This window comes from Myxine glutinosa, chromosome 4 (genome assembly GCF_964187855.1).
Source record: "Myxine glutinosa chromosome 4, kmMyxGlut1.1, whole genome shotgun sequence".
NCBI lineage: Eukaryota > Metazoa > Chordata > Myxini > Myxiniformes > Myxinidae > Myxine > Myxine glutinosa.
The window spans coordinates 209,342,965-209,368,428 of record NC_136264.1 but is presented as its reverse complement, the minus strand read 5'-3'; the positions used below and the strand labels follow the sequence as shown (position 1 = coordinate 209,368,428).

At 42.8% G+C, this 25,464-nt stretch overlaps 1 protein-coding gene across 1 annotated transcript in view; it reads right to left on the bottom strand.

Moving 5' to 3' along the window:
- Window positions 1-25,464, bottom strand: part of LOC137426023 (glycine receptor subunit beta) — a 253,604-nt gene that overhangs the window by 4,801 nt on the left and 223,339 nt on the right. Inside the window, exon 10 of the mRNA XM_068114744.2 lies at window positions 15,556-15,750. Coding sequence (XP_067970845.2) covers window positions 15,556-15,750 — 195 coding nt within the window. The remainder of the gene's footprint in view (window positions 1-15,555; window positions 15,751-25,464) is intronic.

Sequence of the window (25,464 nt, the reverse complement as noted above, 5' to 3'; positions counted from 1 at the left end):
CGAAAACTCGAGGAGAAAAGAGCAGAGGAAAGGAGAGCTGAAGAAAAAAGAAGAGCAGAGGAAAGAGCAGGGGAAAGGAGAGCTGAAAGGGAGTTAAAGGAACGTGACATGGAGTATCAGAAGGAACTTAATCTCAAGGAGCTGGAATTAATGGGAGAACGGAGAGAAGTAGTATCCATGCCGGCTAGTTCGACAACGAGTCAGAACACTTGGGATGTTGGTAGGCATGTGGGGCTGGTTCCACCCTTCAATGAAAAGGAGGTAGCCAAGTTTTTTTTACACTTTGAGAAAGTGGCTCAAATGCTAAAATGGTCTGTAGGGTCCTGGACTATGTTAGTGCAAAAGTGTTTTGGTGGGTAAAGCTAAAGATATCTATTCGGCTTTACCGATTTACCAATGTGCAGATTATGAGATAGTGAAGAAAACCATTCTCAAAGCCTATGAATTGGTCCCTGAAGTTTACCGGCAAAAATTCAGGAATGCCAGGAAGAGGGAGAGTGAGGCCCATGTGGAGTTTGCCAGAATGAAGGAAACCATGTTTGATCGGTGGTGTGACTCGAAGGGGAATGGGAAAGACTTCAACCGGTTGCGACAATTGATCTTGGTGGAGGAATTCAAACAGTGTGTCCACGCGGACATTAAAGTACATCTGGATGAAAAGAAAGTACCAGAGTTGTATGAGGCAGCAACCGTGGCAGATGACTATGCCTTGACACACAGGATGGGGTTCCACAAACCTATCTTCCCACCTAGAGTTAGCCAGGGGAGTTATGGTAAATCAGGTGCGGAGAACAAATATTCATGGAGGCGGCCTAGAGATGACTACGAGGACAAATCTGATATCGCGACTTGTAGGGATCAGAAGACTACAGTTCCTTGGATGTCTTATCTTCCTTATCTTCCGACTTATGACTTATCTTCCGACTTACGATGACAGACTTATCTTCCGGGGGGCCCGAGGCAGACTACGAGTTTTTCCTCCGGGCCTACTTGCGCTTTTTGCAAGAAACCTGGGCATTTGATGTCCCAATGTTATGCCCTGAAAAGGAAAAATCAGGAGCGGAGTCAGACTAGTGCAACTCCAAATGCATTGCCAATGCGAGAAATCGTCCTTGGAGGACAGTGCCTTGTGAAGGTTCCCATGTCAAAGTTACGGCATCACAGAACGACCTTGTTCAAGAGGGTTACAACCCTTTTATTTCAGAGGGGTTTGTGTCACTGGATGGAGACTTGACTAACCAGAGACCTGTTAGGGTATTGAGGGACACAGGAGCACATCAATCTTTGATGCTTGAAGGCATTTTGCCATTGTCAGAGAAGACGGCAACTGGTGTTAGTGTTCTTTAACAGGGAGTTGGTGGTTATGTTAAAGCTCCACTTCATGTCATCCATTTGAAGTCTGATTTGGTGTCAGGACCGGTCACCGTAGGTTTACAAGCCACTCTTCCTGTAGAGGGAATCTCTTTTGTTATCGGGAATGATTTGGCCGGTGGTCAAGTTTCTGGTAATCCGGTGTTTGTTGAAAAGCCTAGTATGGAAAATAACACCGCACAGTTAGAGCAGAAGATTGCGGGTATCTTTCCATCTTGTGCCGCAACTCGTGCTATGGGTAGGAAGCACCCTGAAGAGAAGGAGAAGGTACTGACGTCACGCTTTGCACAGTCACTTCTTGTCGAGTACCCTGAAACTAAGTGTCAGCACACACAAGTCATGGATGGAGGCAATGTTTGCATGCTCTTGGTAGGTGGACTGAACTTTGACACAAGTGGAGATGTTCTGGACTCTATCTTTGGCAAATATGGACCACTCTTGGAAGTGCTGCTGATAAAAGAAAGGGAGACGCAAAAGTCGAGAGGGTTTGGCTTTGTCACGTTTGAAAACACAAAGGACGCCAAAGATGCAGAAAAGGATTTGAATGGCAAGGATTTGGATGGTCGGACCATAACAGTAGAGATGGCAGGCCATGAGCGTCGAGGGGGCTACAGAGGAGGAAACGTGGAGGTCGTTTCAGGGGTGGCTATGGCTCCCGGGGTTGGAGTAGTAGTTTTGGTGGCGGCCGCAGTCGTGATTACTATGGAGGCTCCCAGCAGTAGCAGCGCAGTTTTGGCAACTCTCGACAGGATGACTATTACGGTGGTAGCCGAGATGGGGACTGCTACGCACATGACTACAGCACCCGACTCTACAACCGTGATTATGATTTTTATGATCAAGACAGTTGGAAGCACTGAGGGCTCAGGAGCAGCCGAACAAGATTCCTACACGGATTAACCCATGAACTCCACGTTCCTAAATGCGTCCATGCAGTGAATACTTACAGGCCTCACCACCCAACCACCATGAAACCTGGCTCTCAGCTCGGCCTCCTTAAAAAAGTGCTATAGATTTGCTTTGCTTTGGATTTTTGATCACAACCCCTTAACCTTCATTCAAAAAAATGAAAAATAAAAACCAGAGGTTGATGAGATGGAGTTTGGCTTTACAGGAGTTCAACTTTGGAAATTGAGCATGTAAAGGGCAGGGACAATGTCGTTGCTGATGCTTTGTCCAGAGTGAACTAACTTTGGAAATTTCTGTAGGTTGTTTAAAAGTTTTGTTGCTTTATTTTGGGAAATATTAATTATCGTTGCTCACGGGAATTGATGATTTGGGTGTGAGTTTTACTTTTGTTTGTTAAAAGAGTTTTTGCCTGCAAATAAAGTTTTCACTATGTTCAAACTTTCTTTCTTGAGGGGGGGAAGTGTTACTGATTCATCACTTCCGTTGTTGTGCTTTTCATCCATTGTAAATATTTTTGATTCCATGTACTATTATGGTGTCGTTTAAGGGAGCTAGAGGTTACTATTTTCAAAAGGTAAAAAAGTCAATGTTTTAAATGAAGCCGGAACCGGACGACGACGAAGAGGAGGAGGAGGAAAAGGCGGAGCGAGTGAGTCGGGGAAGAAGCCGAGCTGCTTCGAGGTCTGGAGCAAACGTTGATGAACGGAGGTCACCAGCGAACTTTGGGTTTCCTGGGAAAGGGATTCTTGCGACAGAGTTGTTATCGCTGTGACAGATCTACCTGCGTGTCAGGTTTTGCGGTTGATTCCGAGGAGAATCATCGTCGTGCCGTTACGCCTTGAGAACGGGCCATCGGCCATTTTGACTCACGCGCTTTGCGCATCACGCAAGGTTTTTCACTTCGCTTCAACCATTTTCACCGCATCCAGACGTTTATCTGGTGTGTGTGTGTGTAACGTGGATTTTGAAGGTAAATCTGCGGTTCGCCGGTTTGGAGCCGGGAAACGTCCATACCCGAGGGTGTGATTTCCCCGTCGCCTTGAGGGCGCCTTTGGATTTCCCCGTCGCCTTGAGGGCACCTTTGTGCAGCTTTGGCCGCGTGACTGTGACTGTCATCCGAACGGGATTCTGGTCTTGAGTGGACATCGTTCTGACAATCGCTGGAGCGGATCGACTTGGGCTTGATGCCGGAATAGAGACATTGGGGAATGTTCTTCTTTTCGCTCACTTGGAGCACAGTGAGTTATATTGTACGAACCTGATGGTACCATCATAGGAAATATATATTGGTTGTACAAGTGATTACTATTGTTGTTGTACTGTTATTCTTGTGTGATCTTAATACAATATTTGTTTGTTGGTAACAATTGGTGTGGCTTCACCATTGATCTCTGACATGCAGAACAACACATTTTTCTGCCGTGCCTCCTCTCGGGGCTCGGAGGTACACCGTGACCGGGGGTTGGGGAGGAGCACGTAACAAGAGAGAGAGGAGAGAGAGAAAAGAGAGGAGAGAGAGAGAGGAGAGAGAGAGAGGAGAGAGAGAGAGGAGAGAGAGAGGAGAGAGAGAGAGAGGAGAGTGAGAGAGAGAGAGAGGAGAGAGAGAGGGATCAGATTTTTGTTCAGGTCCAAACCCAGATGTGACGTGTCAGTGGGAAAAACTAGCGAGCGCTGCAGGTATGGGCCCTGGCGAGTGCCAGTCTAGTTTTTTACTTGCAAAATCGAAGATTAGTAAGTATAATGTCTGGGCTGTCTGTAAATTGCCTACACATTACAATTTTACCTGGATCTTCACGGAACCTCACCACCTAGTAGAGGTAGTGACAAGCTGGAAGCCTATTGTTTTTAGGTCAAAAGGTCGAAGGTCATTAACAGATCATGGCGTAAATCAAACAGATTTTTTTTGCTCTTGATTCCTTGGGGTGTCTGAGAAGTGCACATACCACCTGGACTATGAATTACTTTATGTGTTATGGACTATAACACATAAAAATGGCAGATTACGATCAATGAAATCCTCATCTGACTGTAAGTTCTAAAATTAAATCCTATAGGTGACAAATGTCCCCCATATACAGCTGTAAGAAGGACTTGCTTGTCCATTCCAGCTTCCGGTATCAGCCGCCTGCATGGCATCACAATAAGGGTAACCGTTCGGCAGTCAGTAACGTCAGTCCGGATGCAGGGGCGGATCCAGGGGGAGGGGGGTGCAGGGGGTGCGCACCCCCACCCCCCTCCGATCCAGGATGAGGGTGCAGGGGGTGCGAATCTGCTGAACTGTTGAACTTTCAAGAACGCACAAATGACGTTTCTGACGATCAATTTTTTAAAATTTCCTGGGGGAGGACCCCCAGGCCCCCCCTTTATCACCCCCCTCAAGCGCTATAGTTTCATGCACCCCCTCCCCCCCCCCCCCCGTCTTGAAATTCCTGGATCCGCCCCTGGGATGTTACCTTTAGTACGTGTACACTGTACATGTCTTTCTTTTGTAAGCACTTTTCATAATGTATGAGTGTGTCTTTCCTAATTCACTTCAACAGAGAAACACAGGAGGTCAATATGAAATGCTCCTCTTCCACACAGCCGTGCGATGGTTATTGAGAGGCAAGGTTCTTGACCGCACGTTCAAGCTCCGGGTTGAGGTCGCTCAATTATTGAGGCAGAAGAAGGTGGTGGAGCTGTTTTCATACCTCGAACGTGACATGGCTGTTGAAGTTGGATTATTTAGTGGACATTTTTGGCAGACTCAACATCCTGAATACAGCGCTGCTGGGACATGAAATAACTATCATCGAGGCAACAGATAAAATTCATGCTTTCAAGGACAAACTTGAACTTTGGGTCATGAAAGTGGAGAAGTCCCATTTCACCGCCTTGCCTACACTGGAACAGTTTGCAGGAGGCCGAGGCGGATCCATGTGAGATTAAAGACATGATTTGTGCATGTGAACTTGCACAAACGCAAAGTGGACTTGGAGCTCTACTTCCCTGGGTCCCTGGGTTTCAAAGACTCTTCTCACTTATTCGAACCCCAATTCTGTGCCAAATCGGTGCTGTGGAGGAGGATAATGTTCAGGAAGAGCTCCTGTAGTTACGCCGTGATGGAGATGCCAAAATGCTGCACAAATCTAGTGTGAATTTGATCGACCTTTGCCTCAAGACGAGGGGCAAATATGTGTAACTTTACAAGGTATTTACACAAGTCCTAATGATGTTCCAACAACTTACTTATGGGACGTTGCATTCTCAAGATTAGTCGTGATCAAAACTAAAGCGAGAAACAGACTTATCGATGTCGAGAGCGAGCTATGATGTCCGCTGAGTAAGACTAATCCACGAATTTAAATGTGTGCAAAAACGAGATCAAAATGGCCCATATTTTTGTTCCCCATGTAGTCAGGGATAGCACTAATGGGCCCAGGCCATTGTCCACACATAGCTTTAAAAAAGGCACCCACTTGAATAAACCCTGTGTTTTCCCCAGTAAAGTGGGATTTTTCAAAATCACCATTCCTGTTGTTTTTTAAATCATTGTTGGGATAACAAAGGGTCCTGCGATGACCAATTACCAGTTTGGCTGGGTCGTCTGGTAAATCAAGCTGAGAAACACTGCCTTAGACCCTTTAGACCTGTAACTACTGTTGAAACGAATAGTTTAGACCCTTTAGAACCCTTAGCCACTTAAGACCCTACAGACCACGTCAGACCCATTAGAACCCTAAGATCCCATAAAACGTTTTAGTGCCCTAAGACCCCACAGACCCTTTAGACCCCTAAAACACTGTGGACCCATTAGTCCCATAAGATCACGCACACCCTACATACTGTATTGGAACCCTGAAACCCCTAAGAACCTATACACCATTCAATCCTTTAAAACCCCAAGACCCTACAGACCATGTTAGACCCTTTAGAACTCTTCAACCCCTTTGAACCCAAAGATCTTTAAGACCCTATAGACCCATTTGGACCCTTTAGACCTGTAACTACTGTTGGAACATACCTTTTAGACCGATTTGACCTTTAAACGGCTTCGACATTTAGACCACTAAAACATTTTAAACCATTTGGACCTTTTAAGAATCTTTACACCGCTTAGACATTTTGATCCTTAGACCTTTCGACCCATTGGATACATTTAGACCCTAACTACAATGGGAAAATACCATTGAGATATCTAGACCCATTAAGACCCTTATAGACCCTCAAAGCTCATTTCGACTATTATGGACCATTATAGACCATTTGGACAACTTAGACCCTTGAAACATTTACACCCCTTGGACACCTTAGACCCTTTAGACCAAAAGACCCGTTAGACCCCTTTAGATTCACACCACACAATCATCTTTAGAGTCTTCTTGCAACATATCGACTATACTTTTTTCAGCAAGTAATCCGGAATCTCCACCCACCTGGAGGCTAGGTACTCTACAAGGTGGAACAGAATTTCCATATCGGAACACTGAATTAGTTCGCCAATCAAAATCTGGAAGCATATTATTTCTTTTGGATTTCGCAAGTATCGTTTCTGGGCACAACATCTTTCTTGTTTGTTTGTGTTTGTGAGCAGGATATGTCAAAACATTGTGGACAGATTCAGACGTAACTTGGTGGATAGGTTGGGTGTGTGACCAGGTAACTAGGTGGATAGGTTGGGTGTGTGACCAGGTAGCTAGGTGGACAGGTTGGGAGTGTAACCAGGTAACTAGGTGGACAGGTTGGGTGTGTGACCAGGACAAATGTATTCGATTTTGGTTCAAGTCCGGATGCAGATCCAGCCTATCAGTGGGATACAAAACGTAAACTGTTCAGCCTGATACAGAAAGGTTCTTTACCGAATGTCGTTCTAGTTTCATTACGTATTGTTGAATTAAACATACTTGTGAAGAATCTACCAGCAGGAAGAGATGTACTCTGCACAATACCCACTCGATACTGCATTACATATTATTAGAGGGTTTCTTTATTCAAGGACAGGGTCTAAGGCTCATGGAAAAGCTGTCACACAAAATACACAGACACATGCAGACAGAGAAAGCAGATAACACAGGATTTAACTACAGACAAACAACAAACACAATTGACTCCAAGGAAGGTTATTTAACTCTCCAGGTATTCTAGATACCTACAGCACCATATTGCACCATTGCTTTTTCCTCCACAGTCAATGAGGCAATCGAGCAGAAATCTCCCTCTACCCCTCCGCCCCCCACTCTCCCACACACCCAAACCACACTCCCAAGTATACCCGAGGATTGGTACGATCAAAAATATCCTGCCGTTTGTCCGTCTCCATAAATTCCAAGAGTAATCACTTCTGCTCTTCCATATCGAGTACCTCCATTAGTTTGACATGTGCATTGATATCAGTATAAACTAGAGTTCATAAAAGATCTTACTCCACACTCTCTTGTGAAAGAAGGACATGGGCGGGGTCTACGAGCAGAAAATTTGATTGGTCGTAATTCGGTAAAATGCCCTATTATTTAGTCAAAGTACTGCGAAACGGAAGGAGTTTTAAATTGTCAAAAAGGCGATTTATGTTCTACATTATTCAAGTATATAATTCAATTGAAATGAAGTAAAGATTTTAAAGGTCGTAGAAAAACAATTCCGGAAGTTTACTGCCGTTGATACAGTGTCTTATACACCACCTTATTTAACACGTTACATTAGCTGTTCAAACCTGTTGTTTGTGTCCTTTAAAACATCCTCAAAAACAGTAAGTGACCTGTTTGGAATGATTTTCAATTCCGATTGACTCCCAGACAGGTAGATAGAGTGACTGCTAAACTACAGGTTCGTTTTCCGATTCATGATTCAATTCGTTGTCAAAATAAAATATTCAATTGAAATTAAATTCCTCGATCATAAACTGACGTTTGTAGACAGACAGGAGTGAACCAATCACTAGACGAGACGGATTTATGGAAAAAGGCCATGCATAAGCTTCTAGGTGCATTTTTGGGTAAAAGTTGGGAACCTCACTTTTTAACATTATTAGGGTATGCTGAATTCGATTAACCCGGTTCCCAAGCCGAATTTTGAGTTTTGAATTTTGAGGGTTCCACTGTTGATTCAGCACGACATATGTTGTTCTCCAAGACTGGTAAACCAGAAGCAATGTCACCGACAAGTGATGCTCTTCATTTCCATTTGATGCGATTACACTATAAAGCCATGGCATGGAGAAATGCTCATTGTGCCATACCTGACCTTCCTGCACCTGTGGAAATGGGATGGAAACGTGGCGATTCAGGACTAGAGCCGATTCTGATGTCACTGAGTCCAATCCCAGAAAGTTTCCTCGAGATGATTTGTTGCGCATGCCAGAAGCAATGCAAGACTCAGCGCTGCAAATTAGTCAGGTTCACTATGTTTTTTCGTTCAAAATTTTGGTAGATTAGCAAAACTATACATTTTTGGAATATTCAGAGCATGAGGAATCCAAAAATTAATGTTTACATTTGCGTAGACACCTTTGCGATAATGACCCTCAGGACAGAGATGAAGATCTGTAAAAGCATATTCCTGAACGGTATAGACCTCGTAGATCCTGTGTATAGGACTTAAAGTTCAATCTGATACTACCTATAACTTCCTATAACAACCTATAACTTCAAAGGACTTGCAATATCATGTATTACATAATACAGTTATATCACAAATATAAAGACAATGGTTTTCAATTACCTTTGTTTGTTGCTTTTCTATAATCCTGAGCACTATTTTGAGGCCTTTATTGGATTCCTTGACCCAGAAAACATAGGATTAGCATATTTAATTAAGTCTCTAGGTTGACTAGAAGCCGAGATCGCGCAAAATATGTATTTTATGGCGGCCATTTTCAAAATCCAAAATGGCGCCCATGCAGGTGTCTGTGCAAATGCCAACATTGATTTTCAGATTCTCCATGCTCTGAAGATTCCAAAAATGTACAGGTTTGCTAATCCCAAAATTTGGAAAGAAATTATATTTGTTAACATGGTGAACCTGACTATCTTCATCACTGTCCTGAGTGTCATTTTCGCAAAGGTGTCTACGCAAATGTAAACATTAATTTTTGGATTCCTCATGCTCTGAATATTCCAAAAATGTATAGTTTTGCTAATCTACCAAAATTTTGAACGAATTTATATTTGTTAACATAGTGAACCTGACTAAATGTCGCAATTCAGAGTTGAGGTGCACATCAATGTGTGCCTGTCAGCAACAGAGTGATGATCAGACCCCTTGTATGAATTTGATGTAGTTTGGCAAAACAACATGTGTGACATTCCTGAATGTTTCTGCTTCATGGACATGTATACTTAATTTTAGAATAAATGGTTGTATGAAACGTTGTCTTATCAAAACCATTTCCCATTTTATGGTGTCCAATTTCAATATCAGTTTGAATGTCTCTTTCAATATGTCACCAACCATAATATAGACTAGACGGATTTATGAAAAAAGGCCATGTATAAGCTTCTAGGTGCATTTTGGGGTAAAAGTTGTGAAGTTAAAGTAAAAGAGCTGCATGTATATATACATGATATATAAATGCTTGTTCAAACAAATTGTCCAAAAAACGGCAATTTGGCGGCCATTTTGTTTATGCTAATTAGAAGGTCAAAAACTCAAATTTTGGCTTGGGAACCGGGTTACTCGAATTCAGCATATCCTAATTATGTTAAAAAGTGAGGTTCCCAACTTTTACCCAAAAAGGCACCTAACATTCACATTTCACATACATCCATCTCGTCTATAATCCCGCTTTTCGCTTCTCGTGTGCGGATAATTAAAAAGTTCAGCCATGAGAAACAAAGAAACAGTGAAAAGTCATTAAATTCCTCCATTAATCGAACTTGTAGTCGATTGATTAATCGACAACAAGTTCGGTTGTTATTGTAGTGCAAATTGTAATGCTCCGAACAGGTATCATTGACTTCGGCGACTATTTCAAAAGTCTCGGCTGCTTCTCTGGTGCAGCTGAAATAATGAACAGCAAATCACAACTCATTCCCATAGTTGGTGTAATCACACCATTGAGCCCTGAGGTCACAAAGAGCGCATAAAGCAAAACTCCAATTAAACCGGGTGGGGGAAAAAACTTTGTAATCTGCAAAAAAAAAATTGGAAGAGTTTGTGCAAAGAGAGCGTTAAGAGAAGATGACTTTTTGCACAAAGATGTGAATTATCAAAACAAGATTTTTGTGAAAGTTCTTTTTTGATAAAATGTTGTCTTACTTAGTTTGTTACTGCTTCAAATAGTTGTTCTTGTTTTTCTTATTTTCATCACGTGATGCCAGTTCTAGAGTTTTTTTTTTTTTTTTTGCATGGTCGAGGCTCGTGGGAGAGCTGGAACACAGAGTGGAACACAGAAAGAACAGAGTGAAGCTTGGAATCAACAGTGGGACACCTGGAGGAAGAACAGGCGAGGGAAAGAATGAGCGCAAGGGAAGGAGAGGAGACATATGGATACGAGAGAACAAGTTGAATACAAGTCCAAACCCGCAAGAAGGGGGATGAAAGAAGAGGAAGGGGAACCCGGGGATGAAACAACAATGGAGCATCGGGCCATAGTTGTTTGTCGGTAACTCCCTCATCACACGATTCTGTGTTCCAGGGGCGAGAGGACAAGTATGATAACAGCAGAGACGAGATGGTAAAAATCTGTTCATCAGGGAAAGCAAGCTTGTGTGGCAAGATTCCCAGGCAGTATTAATAGAGAGGTGAAAATGAAGACCCAGTCTTGGCATGAGAGGGCAGCTGGCAGTCCCTGCCAGTCCGCTTGGGTGACTATACGGCACTGAGGCAGCTCTCTGGCAACACCCAGAGAAACGTTGACTCTCTCAAACACATGATCAGATTAACCTATTCGAGTGGAAGGGGAACAGGAGACATTAATTTTGTTTGGAAATTAGATTTTACAAAGCCCAGAAGGGAGGGCCTACCATTGGAGAAATGTAGGTCAGAAGGTTAGCTGATTGGGTGAGGCCCATGGAGTCACAGAAATCCTTTACTGCATTGCCAGGGCTGATTGAAGAGGCATGGTGACAACACAACAACAATTGGTATGGTGACAGTTGAAATTACTGCATGTGAGGAAGAGAGAGTTGGGATGGGTAGTAATGAGATGGACCGTGTTGGCAGAGAGAGAGAGATGTAAACAGAGTCGTCCATGTTAGGAGGGAGGTACACAGCACACAGACAAACAGGAGGTGGCGAAGAGGGGAAAGCACTGCCAAAGGTACTCCTGGGCATTAGGAGGGGGTGGTGGAATGCGATGCGGGGTAATAAGCATGGAGGGGGCAGGATGCTGGAGAAGCAGAGAGGGGGCGGGTTGCTGGGGAAGCAGAGAGGAGGCGGGATGCTGGGGAAGCAGAGAGGGGGCGGGATGCTGGGGAAGCGAAGAGGGGCGGGATGCTGCAGGAGTGGAGAGGGGGCAGGGTGCTGGGGAAGTGGAGAGGGGGCAGGGTGCTGGGGAAGTGGAGAGGGGCAGGGTGCTGGGGAAGTGGAGAGGGGGCAGGGTGCTGGGGAAGCAGAGAGGGTCATGGTTCTGGGGAAGCGGAGAGGGGGCAGGGTGCTGGGGAAGTGGAGAGGGATGGGACGCTGGGGAAGTGGAGAGAGGGCAGGGTGCTGGGAAAGTGGAGAGAGGGCAGGGTGCTGGGGAAGCGGAGAGGGGCAGGGTGCTGGGGAAGCGGAGAGGGATGGGACGCTGGGGAAGTGGAGAGAGGGCAGGGTGCTGGGGAAGCGGAGAGGGGGCAGGGTGCTGGGGAAGCGGAGAGGGGGCAGGGTGCTGGGGAAGCGGAGAGAGGGCAGGGTGCTGGGGAAGCGGAGAGGGGGCAGGGTGCTGGGGAAGCGGAGAGGGGGCAGGGTGCTGGGGAAGCGGAGAGGGGGCAGGGTGCTGGGGAAGCGGAGAGGGGGCAGGGTGCTGGGGAAGTGGAGAGGGATGGGACGCTGGGGAAGTGGAGAGAGGGCAAGGTGCTGGGGAAGCGGAGAGGGGGCAGGGTGCTGGGGAAGCGGAGAGGGGGCAGGGTGCTGGGGAAGCGGAGAGGGGGCAGGGTGCTGGGGAAGTGGAGAGGGATGGGACGCTGGGGAAGTGGAGAGAGGGCAGGGTGCTGGGGAAGCGGAGAGGGGGCAGGGTGCTGGGGAAGCCTTCTGCGAACTGAAGACCATTTGTTTGAAGGTAACTGCCTCACTACATGATTCAGTGTACCAGGAATAAGGGCATGGGTACGATAACTGCAGACGAGTTATTCCGAGGAACGTCACACTTTATGATTCAACGCCCAACCTGCAAATTACCCATCTGACATTTTATTATCGGATGGTTGGGAATCAGGAACTACAAACATGAGTATTTATTGCAAGTATATAATATAAGAGGTTTTGTCGATATAATGACTGCGCACAGTCTTCCAAGCTCTCTGCTCGATAATCTCAAAAAACGTACATAATAAATAAAAAAACAGATGATTAGTAAAACAAAAACAACAAGTTAAAACTTTCCTGACCTCATGACCTGTCAATTAATATTTATTTCAACAGTCATGGCAATTACACCTTTGTAAGCTTCATAAATAACCGTCTCTCTCGAGTAATCTTGTTGAGCCGTCAGCGTCACTGCCTGTAAGGATTAGCATTTGGTGAAAAACCTCATGTGGAATAATGAAGCAAAAATTTCATATTGCAGGGAAAATCCCTCCGCCCTTCTTCTTCTACTTCTTCTTCTTCTTCTTCTCATGCACCATACTCTGTAGAAAAGTCGGTTCTGCCAACGCAGTTTGGCTGGAAAGAGTTACAATCCCGGAGGGCCGGAACTCGGAAGAGGGATCCTCGACTTTGTGAGTAGGAATTTGGAATTAGGAGACACCGTGGGATCTATAACGTCCACTATATCTGTGTCAGGATTTGAACCCAGATTAGACAGCTCAGATGCAAGCGTGCATACCTCCAGGTTATCCTGACGGGTAAATCCATATTGGGGAAGGAAAATTGCCATTTGTGTAACTGATAGTCCTGATATTGCAATCCATAGTTTATTCCATAAATACAAAATGCCATTGTTTAACCTCCTTACTGTTGTGTTGATGAATAATGGCAATAAAAGTGTCACAGGTTCCACCAATATTCGTGCTGCCTCGAGTTATTCGATACAAAGTGCATTTGGTCTCCATCGGGTCAGGTGGTCTCACCTGCACTACTCCCATACCCTCTGCCACCCACAATGAGGCACGAGAGAGGGCACATCTTAAGTGTTAGTCCCTGATGATCACTCAGTGACTCTAAAGTTTGACCTGGAATATTTGCCTTTTTTTTGGAAAAACCTCGAGTTCCTTGTGCTTTTGTGTTCTCCGCTCTTCGGTTCTCGAAATTTGGCCAATCCCGGATTCTCCCAACAACAAACCGTTTCTCCATTATGGAATGTTTTTTTGTTTTTTTACGGCGTAGCTCGTAGGGCAATGCCAGCTAGAACAGCGTTTGTCTGTCCGTATGTCCCCACAAACGTGCACCAATCAGAGCTGAGGATCTGATCACATGACAGGTGAACAGCATTTAGTAACCGTTACAGTTGCATATTTTACCAAAGGGAAATATAACAAGTGAATCCTCTTGGATTGCGCTGAGGTTCGGGCATGGAATTTCGAGCCTAGATCTTGTATACAAAAATAATAATAATAATAATAAGAACCTTGGGCCGAATCTCGCGCTTCACCACTGCGCGTGCGCGAATTTACGTCACGTCGGCAGCGAGAAGGGGTTCCCCAACACGAACCAATCAGGAACTGCCACGTCACACTTATATGATCTCAGAATTCCTGTGACAGGAATTCGCGTTACACTGGCTGGAAGTCATTCGCTAGAGGCGCTTCCTCAGCGCTAATAACCTTCTGTGGAACGTTTTGGGATCCCAGCAGGTGTCGTAAGGTAGGTATGAGGTTTCAGAAATTCCTCAATACAATGATGATTTTGAAATGTGATCGACATGGTAGTCAGGTTCACTATGTTTTTTCGTTCAAAATCATGGTAGATTAGCAAACCTATACATTTTTGGAAACGTTATTACATGGAAAATCTGAAAATCAATGTTTACATTTGCCAATTCCGACCAATTCGATTCGACCAATTCGACCAATCGACCAATTCCATTCGACCAATTCGACCATTCGACCAATCGCTTCGATCGACCATTCGACCAATTCGATTTTCCAATCAATTTGACCGACCTTTGCTTGTGTGGAACGGACTGTGAAAACGATGCGGACTATATTGTCGGATACGACACACAGGACAGTGATGACGAACTCTAAATGGCATATTCTGTAATCGTGTATGTTTGATGCCATTGACCGCCTGTGTATATTTTGTCATTGACTGCCTGTGTAGATGTGAAGTTATACTGACTGCATGTGTATATATGATTTTGCTGACTGCCTGTGTATGTTTGGTGATATGAATTATTGTGACACATTTTGATGTTATTAACTGCCTGTACAAAATGATAACATGTATTTGATTATGCAACTTATCACGAATATAAAGACAGTATTTTGCAATTCAAAACCTTTGATTCGTGTCTTACCATTCCCCATAGCACTAATTTGATACTTTCATTGGATTCCTTGTCCCTGTAAATATAGGTTTAGTATATTTTTAAAAGTTTTTAGGGTAATTAGAGGCAGAAATAGAACAAAATATGTATTTTACAGTGGCCATTTTGAAAATCCAAAATGGCCGCCATACAGGTATCTCTCCAAATGTGAACATTGATTTTTAGTTTCCTTATGCTATAACCTTTCCAAAAATGTATAGGTTTGCTAATCTACCATGATTTTGAACGAAATATAATTTATTGACATCGTGAACCTGACTATGGACTTTGTTCCTGAATCCGGAAGTGAATAAATGATGACAGTTTGCTGGTTTGATAATATCTCAATACAACCGTGATTTAACATTATATTTTGATATATTAATACCAAAGTTTTAATTTGTGATGGGGATGATGATTGATTAATGACGCTGCTTGGAATGAAAATATACAGATATTGAGTTTGAATAAAAATGAGGAAATGACGTAAGGGTTTCCATCCGTGACATTCGCGGATTCCCCATTTGCAGTTTCGCCGTTGACTGTATATAGCAACATTCACACTGGGTACGTTTTTTGTCCAAGTCATTCACGAACCTGTTGTCAATGCCTCACGTTCGACTGAAGGTGGCACAGTAATGTGAAATTTATTGGTTCATCGTTTGCTATTGATTGGTTCAAAAATGCAATTTCACCTGCAGAGTGCCGAAGCGCCCAGGTGTGCTCATCCCATTGGAGGTCACGTAGCACGAGGATGGTTCTCCAGCCGAACTTGTGCAATCCCTCGTGTCGACCTCTTCCTCGCCTCCGTACACATTTTCCTTCATTCGTTCCCGCATCCTCCTGCGCTCCATCTCGGCGGCGATGCGTCCCGGACTATTCAGCATGACCTGTTAGTGAGATGGACTTCCCAGAGTGAGAATGTCTATAAAAACGATCCATGTAATAAAATATTTAAACACATATTGCTTCGTTAGGGAACATCATTACTATCGAAATAGATTGAAATGAAAAGTTTTTAATTGGTGGATTTGAGCTTTTGTGAACTCGTGCAAAAAGCCAATAAGCCGTTAGGTTAACTGAATTGCTCTTTTACAGGTAAATACTAATCTTTACCTGTGTCTTTACCTACCTACAGGTACCTCTTTTATAGGTAAAGGTGGACGGAGGTTATGGTTCTGTCTGTCTGTTAGCACGATATCTCAAAAAGTTGTGGACAGTTTTGGACGAACCTTGGTGGAGAGATTGGGTGTTTGACAAGAACGAACTGATTAGATTTTCGTGAAAATAAGGATCCGGATCCAATAATTTTTAAAGTGATTCTTCACAATTGAGAGATAGGGCCAAAACAATTCATAGCACGATATTTCAAAAAGTTGTGGATGGATGCGGACAACACTTGGTGGAGCGCATGGGTGATTAGCAAGGGCAAATCGATTAGATGTTGATGAAGATCCAGATCCAAGAAAATTTCAAGTCAATCTTCACAATTCAGATACGCCCAAAAACAATATATAGCACGATATTTCAAAAAGTTGTGGACAGATTCAGACAAAACTTGGTGGATCGGATAGGTGTTTGACAAGGACGAACTGATTAGATATTCCTGAAAATCCGGATCCGGATCCGAGAATTATTAAGTGATTCTTCACAATTGAGAGATAGGGCCAAAACAATACATAGCACGATATTTCAAAAAGTTGTGAAAGGATTCAGCCAAAACTTGGTGGAGCTGATGGGTGTTTGACAAGGACAAATTGATTAGATTTTGATGAAGATCCAGATCCAAGAAAATTTCAATTCAATCTTCACAATTCAGATACGCCCAAAAACAATATATAGCACGATATTTCAAAATGTTGTGGACAGACTCAGACAAAACATGGTGGAGCGGATGGGTGTTTTACAATGACGAACTGATTAGATTTTCTTGAAAATCCGGATCCGGATCCAAGAATTATTAAGTCATTCTTCACAATTGAGAGATAGGGCCAAAACAATACATAGCACGATATTTCAAAAAGTTGTGGACGGATTCGGTCAAAGATTGGTGGAGCGAATGGGTGTCTGACAAGGATGACTCGATAAGATTTTGATGAAGATCCAGATCCGAGAATATTTCAAGTCAATCTTCATAATTCAGATAGGGCCAAAAACAATATATAGCACGATATTTCAAAAAGTTGTGGACAGATTCAGACAAAACTTGGTGGATCGGATGGGTGTTTGACAAGGACGAACTGATTAGATATTCCTGAAAATCCGGATCCGGATCCAAGAATTATTCAGTGATTCTTCACAATTGAGAGATAGGGCCAAAACAATACATAGCACGATATTTCAAAAAGTTGTGGACGGATGCAGCCAACACTTGGTGGATCGAATGGGTGTTTGATAAGGATGAATTGATCAGATTTTGATGAAGATCCAGATCCGAGAATATTTCAAGTCAATCTTCACAATTCAGATACGGCCGAAAACAATATATAGCACGACATTTCAAAAAGTTGTGGACAGATTCAGCCAAAACTTGGTGGATCGGATGGATGTTTGATAAGGACGAAGTGAATAGATATTCCTGAAAATCCGGATCCGGATCCGAGAATTATTAAGTGATTCTTCACATTTGAGAGATAGGGCCAAAACAATACATAGCACGACATTTCAAAAAGTTGTGGACAGATTCAGCCAAAACTTGGTGGATCGGATGGATGTTTGATAAGGACGAAGTGAATAGATATTCCTGAAAATCCGGATCCGGATCCGAGAATTATTAAGTGATTCTTCACATTTGAGAGATAGGGCCAAAACAATATGTAGTATGATATTTCAGAAAAGTTGTGGACGGATGCGGACACGACTTGGTGGAGCGGATGGGTGATTAGCAAGGGCAAATCGATTAGATTTTGATGAAGACCCAGATCCAAGAAAATTTCAAGTCAATCTTCACAATTCAGATACGGCCAAAAACAATATACAGTATAGCACGATATTTCAAAAAGTTGTGGACAGACTCAGACAAAACATGGTGGAGCGGATGTGTGTTTGACAAGGACGAACTGATTAGATTTTCCTGAAAATCAGGATCCGGATCCATTAATTTTTAAGTGATTCTTCATAATTGATAGGGCCAAAAACAATATATAGTATGATATTTCAGAAAGTTGTGGACGGATGCGGACAACACTTGGTGGATCGGATGGGTGTTTGATAAGGATGAATTGATCAGATTTTGATGAAGAGATTCGAGATTATTTCAAGTCAATCTTCATAATTCAGATAGGGCCAAAAACAATATAAAGCACGATATTTCAAAAAGTTGTGGACAGATTCAGACAAAACTTGGTGGATCGGATGGGTGTTTGACAAGGACGAACTGATTAGATATTCCTGAAAATCCGGATCCGGATCCAAGAATTTTTAAGTGATTCTTCACAATTGAGAGATAGGGCCAAAACAATATATAGCACGACATTTCAAAAAGTTGTGGACGGATGCAGCCAACACTTTGTGGATCGAATGGGTGTTTGATAAGGATGAATTGATCAGATTTTGATGAAGATCCAGATCCGAGAATATTTCAAGTCAATCTTCACAATTCAGATACGGCCGAAAACAATATATAGCACGACATTTCAAAAAGTTGTGGACAGATTCAGCCAAAACTTGGTGGATCGGATGGATGTTTGATAAGGACGAAGTGAATAGATATTCCTGAAAATCCGGATCCGGATCCGAGAATTATTAAGTGATTCTTCACATTTGAGAGATAGGGCCAAAACAATATATAGTATGATATTTCAGAAAAGTTGTGGACGGATGCGGACACGACTTGGTGGAGCGGATGGGTGATTAGCAAAGGCAAATCGATTAGATTTTGATGAAGACCCAGATCCAATAAAATTTCAAGTCAATCTTCACAATTCAGATACGGCCAAAAACAATATACAGTATAGCACGATATTTCAAAAAGTTGTGGACAGACTCAGACAAAACATGGTGGAGCGGATGTGTGTTTGACAAGGACGAACTGATTAGATTTTCCTGAAAATCAGGATCCGGATCCATTAATTTTTAAGTGATTCTTCATAATTGATAGGGCCAAAAACAATATATAGTATGATATTTCAGAAAGTTGTGGACGGATGTGGACAACACTTGGTGGATCGGATGGGTGTTTGATAAGGATGAATTGATCAGATTTTGATGAAGATCCAGATTCGAGATTATTTCAAGTCAATCTTCATAATTCAGATAGGGCCAAAAACAATATATAGCACGATATTTCAAAAAGTTGTGGACAGATTCAGACAAAACTTGGTGGATCGGATGGGTGTTTGACAAGGACGAACTGATTAGATATTCCTGAAAATCCGGATCCGGATCCAAGAATTATTAAGTGATTCTTCACAATTGAGAGATAGGGCCAAAACAATACATAGCACGATATTTCAAAAAGTTGTGGACGGATGCAGCCAACACTTGGTGGATCGAATGGGTGTTTGATAAGGATGAATTGATCAGATTTTGATGAAGATCCAGATCCGACAATATTTCAAGTCAATCTTCACAATTCAGATACGGCCGAAAACAATATATCGCACGACATTTCAAAAAGTTGTGGACAGATTCAGCCAAAACTTGGTGGATCGGATGGATGTTTGATAAGGACGAACTGAATAGATATTCCTGAAAATCCGGATCCGGATCCGAGAATTATTAAGTGATTCTTCACAATTGAGAGATAGGGCCAAAACAATATATAGTATGATATTTCAGAAAAGTTGTGGACGGATGCGGACACGACTTGGTGGAGCGGATGGGTGATTAGCAAGGGCAAATCGATTAGATTTTGATGAAGACCCAGATCCAAGAAAATTTCAAGTCAATCTTCACAATTCAGACACGGCCAAAAACAATATACAGTATAGCACGATATTTCAAAATGTTGTGGACAGACTCAGACAAAACATGGTGGAGCGGATGGGTGTTTGACAAGGACGAACTGATTAGATTTTCTTGAAAATCCGGATCCGGATCCAAGAATTATTAAGTGATTCTTCACAATTGAGAGATAGGGCCAAAACAATACATAGCACGATATTTCAAAAAGTTGTGGACGGATTCGGTCAAAGATTGGTGGAGCGAATGGGTGTTTGACAAGGATGACTCGATAAGATTTTGATGAAGATCCAGATCCGAGAATATTTCAAGTCAATCTTCATAATTCAGATAGGGCCAAAAACAATATATAGCACGATATTTCAAAAAGTTGTGGACAGATTCAGACAAAACTTGGTGGATCGGATGGGTGTTTGACAAGGACGAACTGATTAGATATTCCTGAAAATCCGGATCCGGATCCAAGAATTATTCAGTGATTCTTCACAATTGAGAGATAGGGCCAAAACAATACATAGCACGATATTTCAAAAAGTTGTGGACGGATGCAGCCAACACTTGGTGGATCGAATGGGTGTTTGATAAGGATGAATTGATCAGATTTTGATGAAGATCCAGATCCGAGAATATTTCAAGTCAATCTTCACAATTCAGATACGGCCGAAAACAATATATAGCACGACATTTCAAAAAGTTGTGGACAGATTCAGACAAAACTTTGTGGATCGGATGGGTGTTTGACAAAGACGAACTGAATAGATATTCCTGAAAATCCGGATCCGGATCCGAGAATTATTAAGTGATTCTTCACAATTGAGAGATAGGGCCAAAACAATATATAGTATGATATTTCAGAAAAGTTGTGGACGGATGCGGACACGACTTGGTGGAGCGGATGGGTGATTAGCAAAGGCAAATCGATTAGATTTTGATGAAGACCCAGATCCAAGAAAATTTCAAGTCAATCTTCACAATTCAGATACGGCCAAAAACAATATACAGTATAGCACGATATTTCAAAAAGTTGAGGACAGACTCAGACAAAACATGGTGGAGCGGATGGGTGTTTGACAAGGACGAACTGATTAGATTTTCCTGAAAATCAGGATCCGGATCCATTAATTTTTAAGTAATTCTTCATAATTGATAGGGCCAAAAACAATATATAGTATGATCTTTCAGAAAGTTGTGGACGGATGCGGACAACACTTGGTGGATCGGATGGGTGTTTGATAAGGATGAATTGATCAGATTTTGATGAAGATCCAGATTCGAGATTATTTCAAGTCAATCTTCATAATTCAGATAGGGCCAAAAACAATATATAGCACGATATTTCAAGTTGTGGACAGATTCAGACAAAACTTGGTGGATCGGATGGGTGTTTGACAAGGACGAACTGATTAGATATTCCTGAAAATCCGGATCCGGATCCGAGAATTATTAAGTGATTCTTCACAATTGAGAGATAAGGCCAAAACAATACATAGCACGATATTTCAAAAAGTTGTGGATGGATGCAGCCAACACTTGGTGGATCGGATGGGTGTTTGATAAGGATGACTCGATCAGATTTTGATGAAGATCCAGATCCGAGAATATTTCAAGTCAATCTTCATAATTCAGATACGCCCAAAAACAATATATAGCACGATATTTCAAAAAGTTGTGGACAGATTCAGACAAAACTTGGTGGATCGGATGGATGTTTGATAAGGACGAACTGAATAGATATTCCTGAAAATCCGGATCCGGGTCCAATAATTATTAAGTGATTCTTCACAATTGAGAGATAGGGCCAAAATAATACATAGCACGATATTTCAAAAAGTTGTGGACGGATGCAGCCAACACTTGGTGGATCGAATGGGTGTTTGATAAGGATGAATTGATCAGATTTTGATGAAGATCCAGATCCGAGAATATTTCAAGTCAATCTTCACAATTCAGATACGGCCGAAAACAATATATAGCACGACATTTCAAAAAGTTGTGGACAGATTCAGCCAAAATATGGTGGAGCGGATGGGTGTTTGACAAGGACGAACTGATTAGATTTTCCTGAAAATCAGGATCCGGATCCATTAATTTTTAAGTGATTCTTCATAATTGATAGGGCCAAAAACAATGTATAGTATGATATTTCAGAAAGTTGTAGACGGATGCGGACAACACTTGGTGGATCGGATGGGTGTTTGATAAGGATGAATTGATCAGATTTTGATGAAGATCCAGATTCGAGATTATTTCAAGTCAATCTTCATAATTCAGATAGGGCCAAAAACAATATATAGCACGATATTTCAAAAAGTTGTGGACAGATTCAGACAAAACATGGTGGGGCGGATGGGTGTTTGACAAGGACGAACTGATTAGATTTTCCTGAAAATCCGGATCCGGATCCAATAATTTTTAAGTGATTCTTCACAATCGAGAGATAGGGTCAAAACAATACATAGCACGATATTTCAAAAAGTTGTGGACGGATTCGGCCAAAACTTGGTGGAGCTGATGGGTGTTTGACAAGGACAAATTGATTAGATTTTGATGAAGATCCAGATCTGAGAATTCTTAAGTGGTTCTTCACTATTGAGTGATAGGGCCAAAACAATATGTAGAATGATATTTCAAAAAGTTATGAACGTCTTTGACTAAACTTGGTGGATGAGTTGGTTAGGTGACAAGAACAAGCCGATTAGATTTTGGTTCAGGTCTGAATCCGGATCCGACACATCAGTGTGATACAAAACAAACAGCCTGGTGGAGGTATGCGCTCTACCGAGTGCCGTTCTCATATCCAGGTGCATTAATTCTTCCATAATATCCCATCCAGATATTGTAGGTGAGACAATATTCAGGATAGCTACCCAGGCGAAATTACTCAAAACGTCAATATTCGCAATTATAGTTGTTAAAAAGCTGAGTCAGGCCATCTTGAGTCTGCTTTCCAGAAGATTAATTCTTTTTGCATCACTGTCAATAAAAGTCTGCAAGATGCTCCATGTTGATGGATGGTAAAGTATAAATTTGAAATACCGCATTAAAACTTTCAAGCCGAACATGAAAATTTCCGCCCCCCTTCCTTGTCATTGTGAACATTTGAAAATGCTAAGTTATATTGATAAAATGGTTGAAACTGAAAGTGGACCTCAGTACATGTAGAATATGACATCGAGGACATCACACAAAAAAGTGGGAATATGAAGGGAGGCTCGATGTATTTATAATGCATAGAAACATGGAACAAACTTGACCCACAAATATCCAAATATGGGAGAAATCTGACACCCGGCCTTGCCCTATCCCCACACCATATACATATCATGTGTGTGCGCAAGTCTCACCCCCCCCCCCCCTATTCACACTGGTTCGGGTCATCACGGGTGATGAAGGTTGTGGTAAAGTTTCATCGAAATTGTGTGTGTAGTTTCAGAGGTGAAAGCAAATTACTATTTTGGGGGGTCAAACCTGGATCCACTTTGACCCCGGTAAACCCCCTTGAACCCCAATTTTTTTAATGCCGTGAACAAACTTTAGTCACAACACAACAAATATCATTTGGTCGCAATCCCATCAGCGGTTTCGGAGAAGAAGTTTCAGGTGTTTACGGACTGACGACGCGCCATCGCATAAGCAACCTTAACTTCGTTCCAGGTGAGATAAAAACAAACCATTGTTAAGGGAATGTTTATTTGCATTTAATGATAGTTATAGGCACCCCACCTGCCGACACTACACTACACTACATCCCACCCCACTACACTCCACTACACCACACCCGACTACACTACACTACACTACACTACATCCCACATGACTCCACTACAATACACGACACTACACCCCACCTGCCGACACTACACTACACTACACTACATCCCACCCCACTACACTCCACTACACCACACCCGACTACACTACAACACACTACACCCAACCAGACTCCACTCCACTACACCCCACCCGACTCCACTACACCACAATACACTCCACCCCACTCCACTCCACTACACCACACCACACCACACTACACAGCATCCTACATGACTCCACTACACCACAATACACCCCACCCGACTCCACTACACCACAATACACCCCACCCCACTCCACTCAACTACACCACACCACACCACACTACACAGCACCCTACCTGACTCCAAAACAACTACATTACACCACACCCGAATCCACTACACTACACTACATCCCACCTGACTCCACTACAACACACGACACTACATTACACCACACCTGACTCCACTACACTACACTACACAACGTTACACTACACCACACCCGACTCCACTACACTACACTACATCCCACCTGACTCCACTACACTACACTACATCCCACCTGACTCCACTACAATACACGACACTACATTACACCACACCTGACTCCACTACACTACACAACATTACACTACACCACACCACACCCGACTCCACTACACTACACTACATCCCACCTGACTCCACTACAACACACGACACTACATTACACCACACCTGACTCCACTACACTACACAACATTACACTACACCACACCCGACTCCACTACACTACACTACATCCCACCTGACTCCACTACAACACACGACACTACATTACACCACACCTGACTCCACTACACTACACAACATTACACTACACCACACCCGACTCCACTACACTACACTACATCCCACATGACTCCACTACAATACACGACACTACACCCCACCTGACTACACCACACCACCTTACACCACACCCGACTCCACTATACCACATTACACACCACCCACCTACCCCACTAAAACCTAGTTTGGTCTTGGGTGATGGTGTTAATCTTGGGTCGTTTGCTGTATTGATTCCTGAAAATCGAGAAAAAGTGTGACAGAAGGGAGCAATTTGACAAAAAAGAGTGAGGGAAAGATGAAGGTAATTTACCAATTTTACAAGGATGGGGTTGAGGGGGCCATCGTACCATGTGCCATAATGCCGGACCCATGCCTGACGAAAAAAAACATCACCCACCATTTTCTCACCTAATCGTGTATTGATGATTCGTCAGATGAGGGTCTTTCAAAATTTTTGATGAACAAGAGGCTCACAAAACACAATGGTGACTGTCACACACACACACACACACACACACACACACACACACACACACACACACACACACACACACACATACATACACACACACAAACACACCCACACACATACAGACACACACACATACACACACAAACACACACACACACACACACACTGTTACGTGCTCCTCCCCAAACCCCGGTCACGGTGTACCTCCGAGCCCCGAGAGAAGTCATGGCAGAAAGATGTGTTATTCTGTATGTCAAAGATCAATGGTGAAATCACACCAATTGTTACCAACAAACAAGTATTGTATAAAAGTCACACAAGAATAACAGTACAATAACAATAGTAATCAATTGTACAACCAATATATACGTAGTGTGTTCAAAAAGTATCCGACCTTTGTTCATAAAAGAAACTCGTATCCAGATAAAAATTTTTTTATAATAATCTCGGTCAAAGTAGTCCCCTTGGGCTGCCACACACTTCTCCCAACGGTTCTGCCACTGTCGGAAGCAGCGCTGGAACGCCTCTTTTGGGATGGCGTGCAGCTGGTCCATCGCATTCCGCATGATGTCTTCTCTGGAGTCGAAGAAGACGGTCAGCAT